At 38.1% G+C, this 25,710-nt stretch overlaps 1 protein-coding gene across 2 annotated transcripts in view; it reads right to left on the reverse strand.

The window, feature by feature from the left end:
- The window catches only part of WWP1 (WW domain containing E3 ubiquitin protein ligase 1), a 67,340-nt gene that overhangs the window by 31,342 nt on the left and 10,288 nt on the right, over positions 1-25,710 (reverse strand). Inside the window, exons 2-7 of one of the 2 annotated variants that reach the window (XM_084260485.1) lie at positions 14,507-14,597; positions 10,645-10,783; positions 6,264-6,388; positions 3,428-3,565; positions 3,264-3,327; positions 1,048-1,229 (exon numbers count right to left, since the gene is read on the reverse strand). In XM_084260485.1, the coding sequence (XP_084116611.1) occupies positions 1,048-1,229; positions 3,264-3,327; positions 3,428-3,565; positions 6,264-6,388; positions 10,645-10,783; positions 14,507-14,576 (718 nt within the window). In that variant the 5' untranslated portion in view covers positions 14,577-14,597. Of the gene's footprint in view, positions 1-1,047; positions 1,230-3,263; positions 3,331-3,427; positions 3,566-6,263; positions 6,389-10,644; positions 10,784-14,506; positions 14,598-25,710 lie in introns of both variants that reach the window. The other variant, XM_084260484.1, reaches the window with a different exon arrangement.

Genomic DNA, 25,710 nt, shown 5'->3' on the forward strand with positions numbered 1-25,710 from the left:
CTTTAAAAAAGAAGTCTCCAGCAACTGGTACAGTAGTTGAAAACTGTTATATCAATGCCTCAGTGCAAGCTCAGTGATGATTTCATCAATAGTACTATTTGAACAAATCAATTATTTTTGCAATTACCCTATCCTAATACAGATTTCTAATGGATCTCTCCACTGTTGAAGAAAAAGGAAGCAATGCCTAAATAACATATACGCCCTCTGTCCTTCAAATGAAGAGAGAGGGGAATCAAACTTGAGTTCTCCAAATAGAGAAAAGCTTCAGATGTAGCCTAATTTAATTATTACCTTTTAAAGCTCATAATTGTTTCTGCTATCTTCCCACCATACCCACATTTCCTACTCTATTACAGAAAGTTTGAAGTCTCTGTTGTACTATTTTACAGTGATAGCATAAGCCAGCTGTTATCTCTCTCAAACAGATAAGAAAAGGACTAAAGTCGTTATTAGATGCAAAGTTTTGCCAGTAGAACAAAAAAATTAAAAATGCTTTCTTTTCATTTTTACTGTAAAGTTACTTGTAGCCATAATCAAGTGGTTTTTGTGTAAAAGGAAAGCGAAATTTAGTATTTGCCAATACCCGTTTTTGAAATGCCATACTTTGGAAGAAATGGAAGGCAAGGAGAGTCTGCAACACATCTCAACTCCGAGCACAGCAGTTCCCTGACTGCTTTAAAAGTTAGATTTCACTAATGGCAAAAGAAAATTAATTGTTGTTAATTAATTGAGAAAGAAATCTGATTCTTCCTCCAGAAAAATTAGTAATACAGGACACATGAATGGAAGTTTGGGATGCTTCAACCCTTCTTCATCAGAGAACTTACGGGAAAGTATGAAAGTTAGTGCATTTAAGAATGGATCTACTATAGAAAAATTCACAGAAGGGGACACACAAGATTATAAATTCAAGCCCAGAAACATCCTTTCAGTATTTCTGAAACTTAACAAGAGATGTATAGAAAAAGTGGCTCGACTACATATACATTTCAACCACATAAAAAAGCCTTATGGAACATGTTATCACGACTCTTGCATTCTTACCAGTGCTGTTGACAGGCTGAGCTGCAAGTGGTTTTGGTACTGGTGTATTTTTGGGTCTGGCTGCAACATGAGTAGGAGATGGTGTGCTGTCTCCATTAACAGATTCTATACAGAATGTATTCTGTACTACAGAGCTGGAAGGTACTTGATTGTCTATCCCATTAGAAATGTCACAAGCAGATCTTAGTAAAAATAAAAGATCATTTTAGGTTACTCCAAACATCACGTTAAGCAATTTTGCAACTAAACCAAACCCTACACTCAATCATCTAAAGAAACAAACAGAAATGGAAGTAAATTCACAACAGTTTGTAACACAATGTTTGCAGCCTAGATAATAATCAAGTGCAAAACAAAAACAATTAAGAAACAAAAGGCAAATTTTGGTTTTGAGGATTTCAGATACTTAAGATGTAAATTTTCCATTTTCACTTCATCTTTTACTTGTAATGAAATATTAGAATTGAGTTGGTCAGAGTGACACGCCTGCCACATCTTCCCAAAATGCCTTAGGGACCCTTCCAAAGTGCAGCTATAAGCAAGAAAACTCTTTGCTCTCATTAAGCAAGTGGAACAATTGGGTTGGTTTGTCATATCTCAAAAAAATATTCCTGTCATCACATAAAGTAACAAAACTCTCCCTCATTGAAAGGAAAATAAGATGAGCTTCCCTACACATAGTCAGGATGGGACACAGTGAGGACAGATATACACAGGCAGCTCTGTGTTTATAAAGCCACATGGAAATAAATGTACTGCAAGGGCTTGTGAATGAAAAGTCTTGTTTACATCTATCCCAAAATGCTTAAAGCCACCCACGACAGACACATATTGTGAGAATTATATTCAAGGCCAGATCCCATTCTTCTCAAGGAGTAGAGGCTAAAATTTAAGAGATGTTAAATTACAAAAATGTCAGAATTGTTAGAAGTTCCACTTCGCAGGGTAAAAAAGGAAGTAGCAGCATTTCCATGCTATCTTACCCAATTCCAAGGTAGTAGTATAAACAGTGATTTAAAGTATTATCTCTTTTCAACTGTAGACTAGAAACCTGATTGGCTTCCTAAAGGCATGCACTGAAGCTACCTTAAAACATTTCTTTATCTCTTAAATCTGTAATTCAAAACTGATGGATAGTTGTAAGGAAAACTGCTTTAATCAAAACATCAAAAGCAGGATCTCATACCTCCAGCAAAAACAGCTGAATGAAAACAAATTATTATTACTACTATTTGAAAATGGTATGCAGATGTGTTTCAAATCACTTTTAATAGGCCCACGCCTTTCTAAACAAAGCTAAGGAGATACAAATTTTTATCCTAGATCTCTCATATTGTGTACCTGAGGGGGAACAAACTTCCACATATTCAAAAAAAGAATCAAGTCAAATGTACAAGGACAAATCTGTCACTGTCACTCAAATGCACAGCATCATTTGTCAACAACTTAAGAGATTCACTGCAAGGTAACTAAGCAGCCCAGTAACATTAAATTGTTCTGAATCTTGAACTATTTGACTCACTAGTAATTAGGAGGCAAATAATCTACTCCTACTTGTCTCCCTGCAGTCCTTGAGCTGGTATAAAGATAGAGATGCCAAGAATGAAGCTCTAAATTGATCCCAAAGCCTTTTTCTTTCCACTTCAGATTGAAAGCAGGCAACCCCTTTACCTCAGTGTTCTGAATACTGCTTCCTAAAGTCAATACAACTTTCTTAAATAACTTCCTGCTCACCACCTTAAAAAGGAACTGTGTGAAAGGTAAGTAATTTAGGCTTTTTTCTTCTTCTTCCTTTCATTCAGATGGTATGTTGCAACAAGTTGGTAGACATGAATAGAAATTATTCTTAAACAGCTGAAGAAAATGAATGGAGTAAGTACACAACGATATTGAACCCCTTCTCCCCTAATCTCTGCTACTGTATTTAGTAACTGCCATTCAGTTTAATTTTATGTTCAGAGGCCTATACATCAAAGAAGCAATGGCAAAATAGTGGAGAGCAGACTCTTCCAGCAGAGGAAGAACAGAGTTGTCAAACTAAATAATGCAATTATCATACAAACAATTCTTCTAAAAGCAGTGGTAACATAATTTAGTGCTCAACAGTTAAATTCTATTCCCTTCAAAATAACTAAAAAAAAATTAACCCAAACATTTCAACTGATATATTTGCTAACATACTTCATATAGCGTAAAACACAAAAATAAATTCCTACCTGGATGTACTTCTTGCTGAAGTATCTCTGCTTTCATGCACAGCCTCCCCATTTTGCTGAACTTCTACTGAACGGGAAGAAGCAAATTCAACAGAAATATTCTATTATATCTGTTTGAAACCTTAATCAAAACTTTACCATCTGATTTAATTAGTTTAACTTACTGGTTGCTGATGGACTGAGATTTGTAAGAGATTCTTGTTCAACAACCAAACCATCTAGCACAACTGTCAGTTCACCTGTTTGCACCATGCCACTTTTATTTTCCAAAGAGAGTTTCAACTGTTCTTTCACCTTCTCCACTAGAAATGGAGTTGGGACGCGTAGAAGGAGAGGAGGAGAGAAGAGATAAAGGAAAGATTAAATTCTATAAAATGTCAAAAGATAATTTCTACAGAAAAGTATGGTAAATACATTTAGTTGTATAAATCTGAACATGAGAGAGATTCAGATGATTCAAATCAGCATAGAAATCACTAAGGAATGTGTAAATTTACTCTGAGTTTATTGTAAAAACAAACTGGCCATTTACCTAGTATATCCTATAGGTATGCTTTAGGATCCACATGGTTTCAATATTCTGTTAATGATTTCCCAGGTTTGCTGTTTCCACTAAGACCTTCTGAAATTATACACTACTTACATAACATGAGAAGACTAAAGTCAAACAACTTCTGAAGTACACATCAAAATACTGGAAGTCAATGAGGAACCTCATTCTACAACCAAAGCTTATGTTCATTTCTCCTCTCACCTTCCAAAACTGATTCTAAGAGACCACTGAAAAGAACACTTTGAGCAGGAAGCAAATGCAAAGACTGCACAGAGTCCTTCCTCGTTTTTAAAAATTATTTTTTGAAAATCCTTACTAGCATTTTTAGAGATCCTAACTCTAAGGATTAAATAGTAACAGAGAGGGTACCACAAGTAACCAAAAATTTAACCAGAAACTATTTTCACCTAAACAAACTTTGAGATAACTGAGATACACCACACAAAAAATGCGTACATGGTACAGTAAAAGAATTCAGTATGACTGATATGCAGTGCACACATTTGTAATATAATATATTACATAATCCAGATGTAAAACTTGTTGAGGATCCTGAATAATTCTAAATCATCTACTACTAGTACAGCAATTAAAGCTTCATGTCATCAATCCAAACACAGTCAGCTATGACGTCACATACATCAGGTTAAAATACTAAATGCCTTTTAGTATTTGCAGTCTCAGATTAAAATTTTAATCATATTTTCCTCCATATGATAGTATTCCAAGCTAAGTTAAAGCTCACTCTGGACTTCCATACATTAAACTAGCACTTCCTTCTTTTGTTCATTCTTAACATGTATCATAAATGAAGAACAAGCATGAGAACAGGGAGGGCTACCATAAGCTATTGTGAGATACCCCGAACCTCTTACTTTAAAGAGCAGGTTCAGCAATGTAGTTGGACACACTCACTGACATATTACAGTGGATTTCAAAGCACTTTAAATGCTGGAGCAAGCACACAGCTCCCAAATCTACAGAATTACTGATTTAGCAATCTGCACTTTTGAAAATGGTACTACCTGAAAGAAGAGAAAGAAGAAATTAGCCTACCACTAAGTTGTTAAAGCAGCATATTTATAAATCAGCCTTTTTTGCAAAGGGTGATTGGTTTAGGTTCTGCTACTGTAACAGGTAGTCTCCTCAGACCAGCTCTAAAGTTAGCTGTAGTCCAACTGATCTGGCAAGAAAGCTGGGAGTGGGGTGGGCTGCAATACTGGCAGTGTTCAGCAGCAGAAAGTAATGGAAAGTAAGCATTAATTCTGAAGTTTCTGCACTTAAGAGGACTTCTGCACTAGATTTTCTTCATTAAAGAGCCTTTAAAGTGCTGCATTTTATATTAGGTATCAATAACTGAACAACTCAAGGACATCAATCCTATTATTCTACCACTGAATGAGTGGATAATCCAGCATGTGTCTTGTCCCAATCAGGAACACAGAAATCACTTTTGGTGCAACACACAGCACAGCTCACTCACTCAATGGTTCCCTAAAAAAATTTGCCAAGATGTAGGTTCTTATATCCACTGGATCTACCGTGATAAGAATTCATATTCATATTTTAACTATTTCGTTAGAAATAGTTAAATAGTTAAACTTTTCCTTTTTTACACTATCATTAATATTACTCCTTTTCTTCTAATACAGCTTTGTTGGGTTTTGTTAAAGAGAAACTCTTGGGCAGAATCTTTGTAATACTGAAGAAACCCCCCTTGATTTTGGATTGTTTCAGTTTGCTGTATGAATCAGAAAAATGAAACTATTATTCAGCTCTCTTTCCCCCCACTTCCCTAAACACAGCTCTCAGGTTTGTGTATCAGTTGTGAGAAAGGTTAAAGATCACTTTAGCTGGAATTCTACTGACAATCTGGAGTGGAATTTAAAGTGTGGATTCACCATCTTCTTGTACTTCTAAATTCTATTAAAGACAATTAAAATTAGAAGTTACATAGAACACAACAATCTTTAATATACTATAAAGAAGTTTTAAACTATTTGATTAATCAGCAGATTCCTATTGCTCTCTGGGCAGATAAATTATGAGGGAAGAATATCTAGCCTTTCTATTAGTGATTCCAGAGAAGGAAAACACGACAAGCTACATAAATGGCTCTTCTGAAAGTTTAGACTTTTTTACCAAGTCTAAAACAGATCTTCTAGCAAATTAGTTTTCAGTTTGTAACAAAAATGTATGTATTTAATCACTTCCACTTTTACTTCATTTGTAATAACTCATACTATAATGCTTGTTTCAAAATTATATCCCATTGTTACATTTAAATTGCTTTCAATAGCACAGACATCTCTAAGAGAGACAAGTACAGACATCAACTGAAAGCCAGTTGTAATTACATGTATAGTTAGTAGTCTGGTTGCTGGTTTGATGTATAGATTAGTAATAATAATTCTACTTTACTCAATATATCCTTCATGATAACTTACATTTTCTATTGTGTATTTCCAAAGCTTGTCTCAAGTCTACAGTGGCTCTTCCTAATAAAGCATCTGCTTTTAAAGTGTGATGGCTCCACACTCTAAATTCCAGCGTAGTCTGTGGAGTCACATGCCTGCATATAAAATACATTTTTTTAAAATAAAAATACAGATTTTAAAGTACTCGTTCTTGTTATTAATTCACTTTTTCATAGTTAATGTATTTCCTGATACTAATTAATGGAAAGAAGTTTTTGTACTGCAAGGGGAAATTTTTAACTAAGGACTGCAAACACTATGATATTTCTACATAAGATCAAACCTGAAGTGCATTACTAACACAGCATAAGGAATTTGAAGAGCAACAGAATAACCTACATAACTGAGATTTGAACTTAGTGTAACAAGTTCTATCTTTAATTGTGAATGACATTTTTTCTTGCTCAGTATTCCAGAATTTTAACTAAAATCTGACAATACTAAATGTGGAGGAAAAAGGTTGTAAGTATATTTGTCTGTCACTAGAAGGAAAAATACTAAATATTTTTTAAAAAGAAAAAAGCAACCAATCAGCTACTCATAAGCAAGAAGAACTCAATAGGTGTCAGCTTGCCATGAAAGCATTGATGAAACATATGTGAATCTACTGGTATATATAAAACCATAACGCATACTCACAGAAATCAGAGAGGGAAAGTCAAATGAAGACACTAAAGCAAAAACTGAAGGGAAGCAGAAAGGTCAAGGGCCCAATTACAGTAATATTATGATAACCTTTCCCGTTCAAGAGGGAAAACAGGAAGCTATGCTAGGTCCCCAAGACTAAATTTTTCAGTACAGGGTCCACTACTGCATGAGTGGCTCTAGAAAATGGAGTAGAATCACTGTACTGCAAAAAGTCAACAGCCACGTAACCATCAGTATTGTATATAGAAAGCATCAGCATCAATGAAAGCAATACTAAAACAACCCTCATCCTCCCAGCAACAGGGCTCACTCCATAGTGACTTGAACATGTTGGACAGCATGGATCATTTCTGGTGAAATCCATGAGTAAATATTTTTTTTTGCATTATGAATATGCTGCCTTCCAATGAAAATCCTAATAAAAGATCAGCTCAACATAGAAAAGAAAAAACACCTAAAACACACACCTACAAATGGAGAATATATTGCTGGTGCTCATGCAGACCCGTAGAAGTGAGGGGAATTTGATAAGTCAGAGAGTTTATTTATCTCCCAATAGACTGGGCAACTGAAGCAATGATACCCTTCCAATAGCTGGAATATATATATATACACACACAATGGTAAGACCTTACATAAGTGATACTGATGATGGAATGAGTCTGTTTGGCTGTACTGTGCATGTCAAATTATCTCAATTCTATCAGCTCACCAAATCCTGCCAAGTCAAACCTGCCTCCTCAACAGAAACTCTGGTCTCTGAATACAGTGTTAGCTCTGTACTTGTGCTAGTAGTAACTCCTGGAAAACACAGACAAAACTGTATTATTCTCTTTTCTAATATTGCAGAGGGCTAGTAAGTTCTACTAAACCTGAAACATTGAGAAATGTGGCACAGGAATATCCTCCTTGTTTCAGCCCTGTACTTAACAAGTAATAGTTTCCAAGCAAAAAGTTCCCCAAAGCTAGGTATATCACTCCCCACCCTCCAGCACTGTTATTTACAGGAACCTGGCATGGCTCCTACCACTAACAACAAAGCTGGCAATTGCATAGGCAGGTCAGATGCTCTAAGATATATTGGCTTAATGCCACTTGATAGTAGCTATACCCTTTCTCGACCCAAATCTTGCCTGTATAACAATGCATTCTATACAACTGCACAGTGAGAGATCATTTGGTTCTTCACAGAGTCATATTCAGGTATAGCTACACCTCCAGCACAGTTAAACCAAATTAAACCACAAAAAGATTAAAGTGATCAAATATTAGGAAAAGCTACAAGGTCACTTTGCAGTAAAAGCTCTTTGTGTGTGTATTTCTTGCATTTCCATCCCTGGAAAGGTGATGGAACAGCTTATCCTCGGTGCTGTGTCTAGCTACATCAAGGATAAGAGAGCTGTTAGGAGCAGTCAACATGGTTTTACCAAGGGCAAGTCATGTTTGATCAATATAATAACCTTTTATGAGGATATAACCAGGTGGATAGATAATGGAAGGGCAGTAGATGTGGTCTACCATGACCTCAGTAAAGCATCTGACACAGTTTTCCGCAGCATCCTTGTGGCTAAAGTGAGGAAGTGTGGTCTGGAAGGGCAGGTAGTGAGGTGGATTGAGAGCTGGTTGAAGGGAAGAAGCCAGGAAGTTTTGATCAATGGGACAGAGTCCAGCTGGAGGCCTGCATCTAGTGGAGTCCCTCAGGGGTCAGCACTGGGACCTGTACTATTCAATATATTCACTGATGACCTGGATGAGAACACAGTCAGCATGTTTGCTGATGACACAAAACCGGGTGGGGTGGCTGACACACCAAAGGGTTGTGCTGCCATTCAGCAAGATTTAGACAGGCTGGAAAGCTGGGCATGGAGAAGTTTAATGAGATTTAACAAGGGCAAGTGTAGAGTCTTACATCTGAGGAGGAACTACCCCAGGTACCAGTATAGGCTGCGGACTGGCCTGTTGGAGAACAGCATAGGGGCAAGGGACACCTGGAGGTCCTGGTGGACAGCAGGATGACCATGAGCCAGCAATGTGCCCTTCTGGCTAAGACAGCAAATGGCATCCTGGGATGTATTAGAAGGGGTGTGGTTAGTAGGTCAAGAGAGGTCCTTCTCCCCGTCTCCTCTGCCCTGGTGAGACCACACCTGGAATATTGTGTCCAGTTCTGGGCCCCTCAGAGTTCCAGAAGGACACTGAACATCTTGAAAGATTCCAGTGCAGGGCCACCAAGATGATTAAGGGAATGGAACAGCTTCCTTGTGAGGACAGACTGAGGGAGCTGGGTCTCTTAGCTTGGAGGAGACTGAAGGGTGACCTTATTAATGTTTATAAATATGTATAGTGGTTTTACCCCAGCTGAGAGCAGAGATCCATGCAGCTGCCTGCTCCTTAAAGGAAAAGAGCAGGGAAAAGGTGTGTGTGTGTGGGGGGCAGGTGGTGAGGCAAGGGAAGGGAAAAGGAAGGGGCAAATAACCCCAAAACCAAGAAACCAAAAGCCTGTGGGTTAGGATAAGGATAGTTTACTAAAATAGCAGAAATATAAAATATAACAGTGCTAACAGGACTTTAGAGCAAAAAAAAAATATATGAAACTGTTGATGCACAATACAGTTTCTCACCAAACCCACAACTCTGGCCGTGCCACCCAGAGCCGTCCCGGAACCCGACCGTCCCCCAAAAACCGCGCGTCCTGGAGCCACCCTACTCCTCCTCCCATCAGCCCCCCTTTATACTGAGCAGGAGGTAATTGGCATGGAATACTCTCTTTGGCCAGTTTGGGTCACCTGTCCTGGCTTCGTCCCCTCCTTTCTCATGAATAGAGAAATATGAAGAGCTGGGAAAGTCCTTGACTGTCTGACAGCAACTAAAAACATCAGGGTGTTATCAGCACTCTTTTCATTTTAACTCTTAAACACAGCATTCCATCCACTGCTACGAAAGAAGTTAACTCCATCCTGACCAAAACCAGGACAATGTGTAAAGGGCAAGAATCAGGAGGACAGAGCCAGGCTCTTCTCAGTGCTGGCCAGCGATATGACAAGGGGCAATAGGTTCAAGCTGGAGCATAGGTGGTTCCATGTCAATATAAGGAGGAACGTTTTCACTGTGAGGGTGACGAAGCACTGGAACAGGCTGCCCAGAAAGGAATGTCTCTCTGGAGATGTGTTCCTGTGGGATATAGTATTGGTGATCCTGCTCTGTCAGGGAGGTTGGACTGGATAGTCATTCGAGGTCACTTCCAACTCCTAATGTTCTGTGTGATTCTGTGATCCTTCCATTAGGAAATTCAAAGGAAACAGTGACCATCCTCATAACTACCACTTATCCAGCTGAGCTTTATTTCCTTTTAAAGTTGAGAATGACATGGTTACAATTAGTAGCATCTTCTAGAAAGGAATCTTAAACTTTAATGGTCCACAGTGGTAACAAATATCAAAAGTGTATCATGTGTAGCAACTGTATTTAAGGAACACTATTTATACAAAAAATATTCTGAAAACATTGTAAGAATTGAGAAAAAAGCTTCACTTGAGATAAATATAATATTATGTCTGCGTTTAGTTATCGACAGCCAGAGAAAACTAAGTAAGTAATCAAGATCAGTAAATATTTGCCTGAGATGTCTGCCTAGCAAATAGCATTAAAACACCACAAAATCTACTTACAATGCAAATAGCATTAAAACACCACAAAATCTACTTACACTGTCAGCTGTTCATCCCATTTTGGATTTGAAGAACTACTTGATTTTGCTGTTTTCTTAATTTCTCCATCTGCAGTTAATTCCGTGTAGAAAGTTGTTCCAAACCAATTCTTTTTCCGTTTCAGTTTGGCACTAGAAACTAAATAAAATACATTGTGTTATCTAGAGCAGCATACTGTTGCTGAAAAGCAAAAACGTACTTAATGTATAACATGAAATGCAGAATGGCAATGTTATTCCTCACCTTTTGTACTTCTGCTGAACATGAAAGAAGACTGCTAAAATCGTGACTTTTGTTTTCAAAAGCTACTTTGTCAGATACCTGAAACCAAATGTGACATGATCTCTTCCCCATGTACTGTCAGGATGGGTTTGAGAGACAGGACAACAATTATTTTAGGGACTGAAAATCATGTGGGTTCTTTTGCTTGTCTCACTGTTCTTCCTAAATCGTCCCTTAACAAAAAAAACTGTAACTACGATAATTCTGAAATATTATCAAGCATACTTTTTTAAAAAATAAAAATCTACATATTTACCAAAGCAGACACATTTCAGACCTATTTCAAAATGTACGTGTGTAGTACAGCCTGTGAACAGCTTCATTTTCTTGCCTGTATTACCTGTGTAGTTAACCTGTGGTTTAACACATTGGTTTGTTAAAAGAAAGAAATCGATCTCTCAAATTTTCCCTATTTAAACAGTTTTGCAGATGACCTTAAAGTTTCAACTAAATATTCAAGTTAAGAAGTAGCAAATGACAAAAGCTGCTATTTTTTACCTCCAAATCACTGGTGAGGTCCTTAGAGCTCCTGATTACGAATCCATACTCCTACTTCCTCGCCCAGTTGAGGGAGTCACTATAAAAACCAACAGCGGCCTAACTGCCATCTTGTGTTTCAAGCAGATGTTGTCTTCAGAAGACCATACTGATGGACTCACAGCTGTACCTCCCTACTGGCTATGGATTCTCTCTCATTTCTCCCATATTCAGCATGATTCTCTTTCCCTTCACTTTCAAACTAAAGCAAAGGTGAGTATTTTCAGCCACTTGGAAGTAATCCTTTTCTGTTACTTTTCTGCATCATGCCTCGTAATTCAAAACACATGGAAGTTCACTAAACTATCTGAAAGGGAGTCAAAAAAGGTCTGTCATATATTTCTGAATTACAATATCCTGCGATGTATGTGCTAGTCATTTAAAAGTTACTGGGATAAAACCATCCGAGATTCTAAAGCATTATCCACGGACTTTTACTTAATCACAATCAAACTCTGCACGCTTAACTCCCTAACACTTGAAAAATCTAGTCTAAGTCACACGTCATATCATAAAAGGGATCTGCAGCCTTGATGACAATGAAAGAGTAAACACAGAAGACTAAAACCGTAATTCCGCACATGGGTCATATTTTTTAACCTGAAATCATGACATATTCTTAAGCTTCTATAACATTTACTTCTTCCATGTTTTTTCCCTACCTTTTATGCTTTCTAAAAGCAACTGCAATACTTTTGTTAAAAAACAGGTATTTAGTCATAATATTCAAGTTTCCATTTATTTTTTACTTTCACAAATTTACAGATGCCAAGAATGGCTGGGGTTGGAAGGGACCTCTGGAGGTCATCTAGTCCAACTCCCCTGCTAAAGCAGGATCACCTAAAACACACTGCACAGGATTGTGGGTGGCTCTTGAGTATCCCCAGAGAAGGAAACTCCACAGTCTCTCAGGGCAGCCTGTTCCAGTGCTCTGTCACCCTCACAGTAAAAAAGTTTCTTCTCGTGTTCAGACAGAACTTCCTATGTTCCAGTTTGTGCCTAATGCCCCTTGTCCTATCACTAGACACCACTGAGAAGTCTGGCCCCTTTCTCTAGAGATCTGCCTTTTAGTTAAAGTATTAAACAGATCCCCTCTGTCTTCTCTAGGCTAAACAGCCCCAGCTCCCTCAGCCTTTCCTCATAAGAGAGAAGCTCCATTCCCTACATCTACTTTGTTGCCCTCCAATGGACTCTCTTCAGTAGTTTCCTGTCTTTCTTGAACTGGGGACCCCAGAACTGGACACAGTACTCCAGATGTGGCCTCACCAGGGCAGAACAGAGTGGGAAGATAACCTCCCTCAAGCTGCTGCCCACGCTCTTCTTGATGCACCCCAGGATACCACTTCCTTTCCTAACCATGAGGGCAAACTGCTGGCTCATGGAGAGTTTGCAGTCCACCAGGACCCCCACAACCCTCACAGTGCTACTTCCCAGCAGGTCAATCCCTAACCTGCACTGGTGCATGGCGTTATTCCTCCCCAGGTGCAGGACGCTACATTTGCCCTTGTTGCATTTTCTTTGCCCAATTCTTTGCCCAGATCAAAATGAACAGCAGCACAATCTTCTGGAGTATTGGCCACTTGTCTCAGTTTTGTACCATGAGAAAATCTGCTGATGGCACACTCTGTCCTTTTTTCTTGGTCATTGATGAATACGTTGAGTAAGACCAAACCAAGCACTGACTATAGGCTTCCAACTAGACATCTGACCCTATTCTAAGTCATTAAGTTTTAAGTGTCCAAACATGAAAGGATACCTTTTTTTTTTCTTTTTTTTTCGGTTAGGACTTTTTCTAAAAAAATTAGAAGTAACAAATACTAACAAAAAGCTTCAAAAAGAACTACAAAGACAAGGTATCTTGCCATGTATATCTGAAAAAATACTGATGGCAAAACTTGTCAATAACACGTTGGAACTGTCCAAACTTGAGCAAGCCTCCACTCCATACAAGTTTGTCTACAAAATGAGAATACACTACTAGCTGCCTTTATAAAAGCACTTTTTTTAAGGACAGTTCTTAAGATGGAAGTCTAGATTCCATAACAGCATGAATTAATCTGAGTATAGGTCAGTAATTCTAGAGTCCTACACTCCTCCATCTCAGACATTTTCCCTGTATACTGCTACTGGCATTCCTCAATATTGAAATAAAGACTAGTTAGAGAATTAAGCCTCCAGAAAACCAGTCCTGAAAGTTGTACAGATTTCTCCCTACTTCAATCCTTGAACCAGATCTCTTAAAGTCAAGAGAAGTTCCAGTGCCAGAGAGAGATATGACTACTTATATAAGGAACAGTACCATACAGAATATCAAAATGATTGCTTCTGCATACACAGATCTGAAGTTACGTGTCATCTGTGTAACTCAGTTTGTTACAGCTTTTTATATATATATATATATATATAAAATCTACAGGTGGCTCCATCTATGCTATTAGTTATTGCCAGTTTTGATGATTCATCACACTATCAGATTACACGATCCTTATATAAGGTTCGTCAGTTTTAAAGGTTCCCCCCTTATGTAATTTGATAAAATATCCTTTTTGAAGACTCTTGAACAATGTATTTTTTCTCAGATAAGCTGGCCATCTTTGGATGAGCCAGCATGATGTATGCTGAGATGCAGGTTTTTTAAAGACACGCTATCTTACTCACGTTTTTTCACAAGTGATGTGGTTTATCACCAAAATAAGCTGCCCAGGAAAGCCAGTAATCTACAACCTTTCAGATAGTGAAAATTCAATAGGGCCATTTGTGTCATTATTTGTTCCCAACCAAAATTCCTGGTGTTTATCCATAATGTTCTATCGAATCTCTTTTTTCCTTAATTTGATATCATTAAGCCCTGTCATCCAATTCACTGTATAACCTCTGCCTAGCTTTAATTCATCTATATATATTATCTTCTTGACTGTAACATTCAAGTTATTAATTAAAATATTAGCAATACTGATCCACTTTTTGCACTCATTTCAAATACTGTTTTTTTAGAATACATGTTTTCCTGTAAAAATCACCGTAACACAAACTACTACTTGCCTGTTACTTGCATCTGTAATCTTCCATTATGGTTGTTACTTGTATCAGATCTTGGTGAGGCTGTGGCCATGTCAGAGGTTTAGGCTTTAGCCTAAAACAAACAAACAAACAAAAAGGTACAGGTAGCTTATTAAAAAGTACTTATCGCTCCATGTTAGCCATAGCTATTGAATAGAACACTCAACAAATCAGTTACTTAGGTATGGCAGAACTCATTATTTCATAATACCAGTTAAAAAAACTAATTACTTTGGAAAGTTGTCTCATATTACCTTTGAGGATGCCAAGACACTTAAGTAATACATATATTTATATAGTTTAGAACAACTGTGTAAGGCAAGAAAAAAAGTGAGCTGTGATACATCAATAACTCTAACTCCAGAAGGCAGGAGTAAGGTCTGATTTCAGATGAGCTACACACCAACAACTTCCAATGAACAAAACATCTGCAACGTTTACATGCTTGAAAATCAAGCTGTCCTCAGAACGATACACTCAAGCAGTAACAGAAGTGGTTTAGACAAAGAACACGTCAACTCCAGCCCTAGACTTGCAATCAGCTTTCTATATGAGTGCTACCTACCCACAAATCACTTTCCTCATCTACTGAGACAGTAAGCACTTCACAAGGACAACCCCATCATATCATTTGGTGACTGAAGTAGTGTGGCTCTGGTCTTAGTTGGAGCATCCCAGAACTTGAAATACATGGGACAACATCACTCTTGTACTCCTGAATGACTACACATGAAACAAAGCTAAAAGTGCCTTCCAACCCCTAAGATTCTATGATTCTACAAAGTGAAATATTTTCTATCAAAAAATTATTTTTTCTGGAGAAAATAATAAATGCATTTAAGATACACTTTCCATGATCTGGATGAACTTCCATATATTTCTTTCTGTGAATATTAATTGGTAGCAGTAATAATATGGGAACAGTTACCACCAAACCTTTTTGATCGTGCACCTCTATCACCAAAAAAAATTTGAGCTTCCATCCTCAATACATGTATTTATTTATAAATTATATATAACCACTACTGTACTAATATTTTCTGTACATTATAAAACATTAAAATACAATTTAAAAGAATAACATGAAGATGACATACAGTATTTATAAATTTTTTTTATTACTAATGGAAAAAAACCCTTTTTGCTGCCACTTTTTTTTTTTTTTAGAAAACCAAATGTGATTGAATACGCTTAAAGATTTTTTTAAATGTTTTTAAATGCATCACACATTGTGATACAGTGATTTGTAGGTCTGGCTTACAATTCAGTTTGTTTCAATACTTGATTTTAAAGGCTGTCATAGATGGAAAAGATAATTTGCAAAGATCTGCACACCCTAATGAAAGTGCATCGCAGGCTGCACTTGTTAAATCATGACACTCGTTTTTATTCGCATCCACTGACTATACAAAGGGGGGTTTTTTCTTGAAATTTGACCAGTAAACTTCCATCTACCAATCAGTTGTTACTGTAAACTAATGGAAGATGATGCATTTTTATTTTTTTAACAAATTGGTTGAAAACCCCCCAACACTCTTAATTTGGAAGACTCTTAGGTTATGAGGAAGTTCTGTTTCCAAGTTTAAGTATACAGATATGAGAGTTTTTATAGTTTACAAACATCTTTTCTGATAACAAAATCACACAACAATGGAAACACTTCCAAACAGTGATTTTCAAAACACTTTCTCTGCAGCACAAGTTTCTTTCAAAAAGCAGTCACCTTCTTGCTCATTGTTAAAACATCACCTTCCTCTTGAAGGGACACATCTAAGAATCTTCATTTTTCTGAAAATATGTATTTGTCAGCATACTGCTGAAAAGCACTTGTCATCATGTATCAAGTCAGCAAATTCAGGACACTTGTCTTTTTGTGAAAGAAAATGTGTAACCGATCTTTAAGTTTTACAACTGTTCTAAGCCCTGTGCCACAATAACCAGCAAAAATCTGCACGGTACAAAAGATTCTCCTGATCACTCCCCATATCATACAAATTATTGTAAATTATTGATTCTACTACTTAAAGGTCTTGTTTTCATACAATTAACAACACAGATGACATTCTGAAGCATTTCATGCACTTTTGGCATCAAGTTCCCTACGCACAATGCAGTGAAGGAAACACTCTTGCAACCTGAACTCTGAATCCTTTTCACATCAGTTAAACCATGCCACCAGTGGTTACATTTACACAATTTCTCCACTGAAAATAAGCCCCTTTTGTTATTAAAGGGGTCATTTACTCTTAGGAATGTATTTTCTCTGGTACATCCGTCCTTAGTGACTTAATTCTTTGTGTATGGTATGACATAATTAATTCTATGCAATCTAGCAAGCACTGTAAGTTGAGCCACTTCACAAACATCTACGTTCTCCTCCAGCTGTACAGCAAGCCAACCGCACTCTGCAATTTTTTTTCTAATATTTGTTTCTTAAAATCTCTGGCAGTGTTTCACAAGCACCGTCCAACAGTATCAGCTGACAAAGGAATGCAATTCAGTTTGTCACCATATTGTTTTCCATCTATTACTTCAGACATTATTACTGTAGCAGGAAGATCAAATGATTCCACAATGGAATGTGGCTTCTATGTCTTTTGCTATTCAGAAACCTCAAAAGAGGCTTCTACAGACCTATCATTAAGTTAGTGAAATCTTGTCAGATATAATTGCCATTGTTTTTACATCATAATGCAGCCAAACAGGAGCTCATACTAGGAGTAGGAAAAGTGTCAGCTCTGCCATGTTTTAATTGATCACTTGTGCTCACATTATTAATATTATCTTCGATGCACGGCCTCTGCAGGAATTTTCTTAAGCCACTTGTGAGGGTTATTTTAATTAAAACGAGGTAATATAATCCATAAATCCACCTAACTGTGCATAGGTGAACTGCACACATTGCAATACCCTGAAAGTGAATGAATAATTGAGGTGCTACTGTGACCCCTCCACACTGTGGAACACTAAATCCACCCTCAAGACACCTCATAAACTATATGTGTGATAGAGGACCACCTGCGTACAGACCAAGTGAGGGTGCCAGTTTCAATATGGATACTAAATTGAGCTCAATTTCTTTCTTATAATTCAGATTAAATGTATGTCCTAGTATTTTCTTCCGCACCTCAAAGTATGGTCTTGTGCACCACACTTTAGAGGTCCTTGGTATGACATCATAGAATTATCCTGATTTGGAAGGGACCCATACGGTCCATCAAGTCCAACTCCTGGCTCCACACAGGACCAGTCAAGTCAGAGCACGGGACTGAGAGCATCGTCCAGATGCTTCTTGAACTCAGTCAAGCTCAGTGCTGTGAGCACTTCCCTGCGGAGCCTGTTCCAGTGCCTGATCACCCTGTTGGTAAAGAACCTCTTCCTAATATCCAACCTAAACCTCCCCTGTTGCAGCTTCATACCATTCCCTTGGGTTCTATCACTGGTCACTAAAGAGAAATCAGTGCCTGCCCTTTTGCTCCCCCACGTCAGGAAGCCACAGACCACAATGAGGTCTCCCCTCAGCCTCTTTTTGCCTGAACAAACCAAGAGACATCTAAGGAACGACACATGAATCAGCTCTTTGGCAAGTAAACTCAAATTCTTCAGAAGAAACCAAGACCTGCAATCTAGTTCTAAAATGATTATAGTCATACTTCCCTAACTGACATATTATGGTTACTCTCACAGTTTTTTTCTCCTGCTGTTCAAACCTTCATAGATCTGAAATGCTAAGGTAGTTTGGGGATTATTTGGTTGGTTGGGTTTTAGCTTTTTTTTTAAACTCTACTCCTAGCATGCACAAAGCACAACAAACACAGGAATAAAGAAGTAACCTGTGTCAGTCATCAGGCAAACAGTCCATTGCTCAATCTCCTAAAACTTCAGGTTTTGGTGCTGATTTATCTGTGAGGCATACCACCTGCCCAAACCTGAGTTTCTGGCTCTGCTTGCTGCTAAACTGCTAGCTGCATTCGGCAAACACATGCTTGCCAATCTCCTGATAACAGGGAAAGGAGAATTCACTACACTTATCTTCGCATCCTTCCCCTTAAAGGAAAAAAATGACCATGATGCCTGGGAGAAATTAATACTATACCAGGGAGATCTCAGCGGAGGATGGAGATGAAACAAAGCTACGCCTGGGGTTGGCTTGAGGGGCTGCATGTTTCTGCAGTAACTAAATGACCAAATGCTACATCAATAGTGCCCAGATGTTCAGTTTCTGACCCTGTAAAATGAACATCCTTCTGTAAAAGAAGTCTACCTTATATTCTTGCCAATACAGTACACCAAGGTACGTTTACACAGCAGTGATTACCGTTTCAAATTTGTGGAAGGTATTCTAGTACTGACTGTGATATTCCAGAAAAGGACAGGACATGAGTACTACTAGGAGAAGAGAGATAATGAAAGAACAGTAAAAAATAATAAAGACTGCAAGTAAATCTGCTTACTATCTGTAAATATATCAGGAACATGTAGAAAACTAAAATGAAGGCTATTGAATTAGAATAATATTGTTGATATGTTATCAAAAAATGTGTTTCTGGGGGACAGCTGCAGCAGAGAGAGCAAGCAAGTGCCTACTGTAGTATGAAACCAAGCAAGGACAGTAAAGAAGTCACATAGCAGAGGAACTGACAGATTTGCACTAGGATGGGATTACACACAACTCTTCCCTCATTACAAGTAGAGAATTTCATAGACTGAGAAAGATTTTTAGAAGTTCCACAACTAGACATTATTCAAATACTGAAAGTTTCAAGGACTAGCAGCCTCTCTTCTTTATGAGGCTGAAGAAATTATATCTGCACAGCAAAAACCAACCCAAATTTCAACTAAATACATTCCCTGATCTTGGTGGAGGAAGGGATGGGATGTCAATTACACAGGGTGAAGTGATGGAGGATCAAGCAGTTTTCACAACCTTGTATAATGTCAAAAGCAGAATACCAGTACTTTCCTGATCTAATTTGCAAGAAAGTCTATGAGAAAGAAAAGCAGGTGCAAGAAGAAGGACTGAAAGATGAGGGAAAGGGAGGCAGGAAGGGGAGCTGGCAATTTTAGAAGTTTTATTTCAAATAATGCAAGCCCTAACCACAAATGAGCAAGGGAACACTATGTCCTATAGGCACTATTTACCACTTTCTTGCACCACGCACACTTTTTCTTCTCTCAGCCCTACTTCTCCTTTTTTTCTTGTTACTCAAAATAAATGCCTACTTTGGCTACTGAACATGTTGACTAAGGGTTAAAATCTTTGAGGTTATGTCTACATAATCTTAAAAAGAGGATTACATACAGCAATGAAAGAGTCACCAGCGTTGTAGTTATAAACTTCCTGAAAATCAGGGGATTAATTCTAACAGGGCTACAGTCACCGTACTTTCCAAACTATGAACTTGCTACACCTCTTTATTCAAGTTCTAGGTCAAGCTTCATTGGTCCAAAGGATATGAAGCTTTACTTTCAGAAATGTCTCACTAATAAATACAGCACTCCAAAATTCCTTGACACCAAAAATGAAGAATCTTAAGAGTCACATGAAGATCATAGAAATCATATCTCCACATAAAGACTCTTTAGCCTGGTGGAGAGGAGACTGAGGAGTGACTTCATTAATGCCTATAAATATGTGAAGGGTGAGAGTCAGGAGGATGGAGCCAGGCTTTTCTCAGTGATGGCCAGCAACAGGACAAGGGGCAACAGGTGCAAGCTGGAGGTTAGGAGGCTTCATGTGAACATAAGGGAAAAACTTTTTCAGTGTGAGGGTTACAGAGCACTGAAACAGACTGCCCAGAGAGGTTGTGGAGTCTCCTTCTATGGACATATTCAAAACCCGCCTGGATGTGTTCCTGTGTGACCTAATCTAGGCGATCCTTCTCTGGCAGTGGGGGTTGGACTAGATGATCTGTCAAGGTCCCTACCAACCCCTAATATTCTGCAATTCTGTGATTTATCCAAGAAGCACAGTCCCTCCATCATCATCCCCTCCCACCTCCACTCCACCCTGATTACCTACAGGAGCTCAACCTACCAAAAAAACACCTAACCAAACAAAATGACATAGACAGGAACTCAGGAACCACCCACAAAACCTGAAACTGACGGCAGTTACATCAGATACAAGTCAAAAGACTGAACAGACAATAAACATAATTGTAATTTAAAATTAGTTATATTCAATCACAATGTACTGGGCTTACTGATGGCACTTGAATGACCACCGATTTATTTCCTCGCTACTCTGACAACTCTGTTCTAGAAATAATACAGAACATGGCAAGTAAGGGAAGAGTAAAATAAACATGAACAGATCACACCATGAGCGAACACTGCTGAATTGAAAGTCTTCCCAAATGTGCAAAACCAGACTAAGAAAACTTGAGACCTAGTTGTATAAATGCACTAAGGACAGAGTAGGCAGATGAGCAAGCTATTTAAATCTTACTAACCTCCCCACTAACATCTTTAACTCAATTTACTGTAAGTAATAATAAGAATTGAGTTGGCTAAGTAATGACCCCATAGTGCCATAAGTATTACTTTTCCTGTATCAGAGAATATCTTCCAAACAAGAATGGAAATGCAGAAAAATCTTTTCTCGACAGATTATTAAAAAAAAAAAAAAAGCAAATAAAACCCAACCAAATAAGCTCATCTATTCAAGATTTTTCCTGCCTTCCCTAAGCAAAAAGGTAGGAAAGGTTGAAGGAAGGACATAATGGGGAAGAAATAAGTGATGAGAAACTCTAAAACCTGCGTGTATTTAACATAACAAATAGTTCTATGTAGAGTCATAGGAAAACAACAATACTGACATTAGTTTCTTTTCCTTGGTACAAAGTGTAAACACAAACACCAGTAACACAAAGTCCTACACATAAAAAAAACCTTGAAATAAAAAATATTGATGTTTTACGTTCAGATTAACAAACTATCCAATGACACAATAATGCCTTATCAGTACTATTTTGTGCTGGATCACTCAAGGCTACCACAATACCATCACAATTCTACTAGATACAGAACTGAACAATATGTGCACTATCACAGTTAAACAATATGAATTTGTGCTCTAAACTTCAGACATTCCTTTCCTGTTCTCCTGCCTCCACATGCACACGCTTTGTTTTCAAGATGGGATAATGATGCTGGCAATAACCTTAGTTCTTCAGTGGAAAAAGAGGGCCTGGAGGCAAGACTAGAAATGTGGATGATTTCCTACTTTCCTCAACACAGTGAAACAACTGTCTTTTCCCTGAAAGATGCTCACACATAGATGCTTTGTCTCCCTGTACTATGTGTTCCACCATGGATAAAGACTCACAAGAACATCCCTCTTTCCCACACCTCACACTCCAGAAGATCAGAACAGCTACAGTACACTGAGATTCTGACCCCTACAGCCCCCTGAAATCCCTGGTCACTTGTCAAAAACCTTTAGCAGTGTTGTAACAACTGGTCTTTTTACATTGCTGAAAAAGCCAGTACCATAAAAAAATAAAAGATAAAAGCAAAACCAGGTCTTATTAAGTGGTGGTAAAATCAGAAATCTGAAAAGTATAGTATAGAGGATTTTAGTCCAAAATAGAAGGGAAAGCTTTTAAAAAATCAAGAAATTGTTGATATACCAAAGAAAACATAACTTTTCCCTTTTCTTCTTCACTTCTCAAAAAGGGTTGACTTTCAGTGGGAGGAGGGGGGGAGAGGCGGAGAGAAAGGAGGGAGAGTCACGACTCTTCCACAACAAAATAAAAAAAATCTGAAGTTTGAAACAAATTCCTTTATGTGACAATAAGAACAAAGAACAAAAATAAGAAAAGAAAAAAGAACTTCTCAGATGTAAGTAAATTTCTTAATGGATTCCTTTCCATTCAGACTTCTAATATCCAGACACTTTATTCAATGCGGTTCTGATTTGAATGTCTATTTCACTATCAACAATAAAAATGGTGATGATTGCCAATCTCAGGAGGACCATTAAATTTAAGTGAACATTCTCAACACCAAGACCCCTTAAATTTATACATATATTGACTACATCTCTAGCAAAGGCACAATATTTCTCTAATTATGTTAAAGCAAATTACATGTATAATTACCAGAACTGTAATTCTGTGATTCCATGAAATGGTACCTTGACATACTGCAGACATTTCAGTTTCCTTCATGTATGCACTACATGTGTAATCTTAAACAAATTGTTTGAACACAAGCACAAACTTTAAAAAAAAGAAAGTACCTTTTAGTCATATTATTGCTTTAATTATCTCGCATTACAGATCCTTCTTGCCAGAAAGGAGTTTAAAAAGGGCTTTATTAATTTCTAAATTACCATATTGTAACAGTTACACAGCCAGTAAGTTCCTCTTAAAATTACTAAAACCTGCAAAAATGTTAAGAGATTTTTTTAATGTCAAATAGAAAGCCTTTACATTTTTTAATTTATTGAAATTAAGTAAAGGAAAAGAACAGGAATTGCTGACTAATACAGCATCATTACGTTGCAGGCCTTGGTTTGTCTCTTATACATATACTGAAAGAAACACAGTCCAGTGGCAAAAAATAGGAACCAGTGCTCTGAACTGTGACTCCCGCTAGACACAGGCAAGGAAGGCAAAGTCCAAGTTACACAAATAGCTCTAACCTTTGTTTTCTAATCTGAATGCTTTACACTAACGGTCTTAGATTCTTTCAATTTACTAGACAAGTCTGTTTATATAACACTGAAATGTTTTTTTCAGTCAAGTTTCTTCTCTTTTTGGTATTCTGCTTTTGCCCCAACACAAGTTGTTAATTACTAATCACATTTCCGTTTTTTTTAACTGCATCAGCTCAATCACTTCCTGTTTTTTAAACCACTTATTTTCTTGTTGCTTCCACCTTTACTATCTTTAACTTTCAGTCCTGTGTGTATTCTTGTCTTTGAGTTTTACACCTAAACAATTTAACTGTTTTTCTGGAAAAAATATCCCTTTGCTACCGCCTTCTTACTAACATAATTCCTTGAATACTATACACACGTGTGAAATGAAAACCGTATGCCATTAGATTTATAAATATTACCTATACAAGTAACTAGATCTGGAAAACTTGTAAGGACAGTAGAACCTGCTGTTCAAAACATTGGTCACAGCAGACCATACCCTATGCTAACAGGAAACACTGGAAACATTTAAGTCAATGTTCCAAGTAAAGTGCTCTTATCACCAAACATTCATCCCATAAATGACATTCACTATATATAATCCCAAATCACAAAATCACAGAGTGCTTGAGGTTTGATGGGACCTCTGGAGATTAGCTGGTTCCAAGCACCCCTGCTCAAGCAGGGCCACCTAGAGACAGTTGCCTAGGATTGTGTCCAGACAGCTTCTGAGTATCTCAAAAGATGGAGACTCCACAACATCCCTGGGTAATGTGTGCCAGTGCTCAATCACTCTCACAGTAAAAATATTCTTCCTGATGTTCAGAGGGAACCTTGTGTGTTTCAGTGTGTCCACTGTTCACTGGGCACCACTGGAAAGAGCCTGGCTTCGTCCTTCTGCCATGGAGGGCTACAGGCATTCAGCAGGGATGGGGAGGAAAGGCGAGGTGAAGGAGTTGCACTATATGTAAGAGAGAGTTTGAATGCACAGCCTTTACATTTAGCAACGATGTGGTTGAGAGCCTCTGGGCAAGTATTAGGAGGATAGAAAACAAAGGAGATGGTATAGGGGACATCTACTACTGATACTCCAGCCTGGATGGAAGCACAGGACGTGTGTTATCCTATACATAAATTAGGAGAAATCCCTGGATATGCAGCCCTTGTCCCTGTGTGAGATTTCAATACCTCAGTCAACTAGGAATAACCATACTGCTGTGACAAGCAAGGTTGAGAAATTCATAAAGTTTGTAGAAGATAATTTCTTATCACAAGTACTCAGTGAGCCAAGTAGGAAAAAATGCTGCTAGACTTGTTCTTTGTGAGGAGGACTCACTGGACACGTGACAGTAGGTGATCGTCTTGGCCTCAGTGATCACAAAATGGGTAAGTTTAAGATTTTCATTGTAATGACAAAAAAGGACAGCAGAGGTTCTACCCTGGACTTCAGGTGAGCAAACTTTACACTACTGAGGGAGCTGTTTAGCAGAGTACCCTGATAAACTGCTTTTAAGGGCTTAAGAGTCCATGAGTGCTGGTCAGTCTTTAAAAAGCACTTTTTAAAGGAACAACAGTGGGCAATTCCAGCGTGTCGTAAGTCAGGCAAGCAGAGGAGACTACCAGCTTGGTTGAACAGGGAACTCTTCATGGAGGTCAAGTGAAAAAAAGAAATTGTATGATCCTTGGAACTGAGGTCAGGCTCCAGAGGAAGATTACAGTGCCATGCTTCGTTTATGCAGGGAAAAGGCACAAAAAGCCAAACCTCAATTAAGAGTTGAAACTGGCCAGTCTTGTGTCAGATAACAAGGGGGGCTTTTTAAGTATATTACTAGAAAGAGGAAATCTAAAGAAAATATTGGATCAATGCTTGCTGAAGATGGTCACCTGACCACCAGGGATGAAGAAAAAGCAGAGGCAGTCAATGCTATTTTTGCCTCAGTCTTTAAAAACATTGATAAACCTCAGGCTGCCTAGTCCCCTTAGTCAGAGGGCCACAAGTACAGGACAGTGTCTTTCCTTCTGTGGATACTGTAATTGTAAAGCATCAGTTGAACTCTCACAAATCCAGGCGGGCTGATGGGATTAATTCCAGAGTATTAAAGGAGCTAGTGAATGTTCTGGCAGGATCCCTCTTGATCATCTAACAGACACTGGGAGTCAGGGAAGGTCCCTGCTGACTTAAAGCCAGCCAACACTAACTTATAAGGAGGACTTGAGGGAAGACTCAGGGGTTAGTCTAACCTCAGTTCCTGGAAAAATTACAGGGAGGATCATACTGGGTACTACTGAAAGACATTTAAAGAATAATGCAATCATCAGGCACAGTCAACAGGTTCACAAAGGGAGAGACCCGTTTAATATCCTTCTGTGTAAGGTCACCTACCTCATGGATGTATGGAAGGTGGTAGATGTAGTTTTTTCTGGATTTTAAGCAAGGCTGTTTCTCACAGCATCCTTCTGCAAGGGCCCAGGTGGCCAACCACCCTTTCAGTGAAGAAGTTTCTCCTAATACCCAATCTGGACTGCTCTGACAGAG

This window comes from Gallinula chloropus (genome assembly GCF_964237585.1).
Source record: "Gallinula chloropus genome assembly, chromosome: 2".
NCBI classification, from domain to species: Eukaryota; Metazoa; Chordata; class Aves; order Gruiformes; family Rallidae; genus Gallinula; species Gallinula chloropus.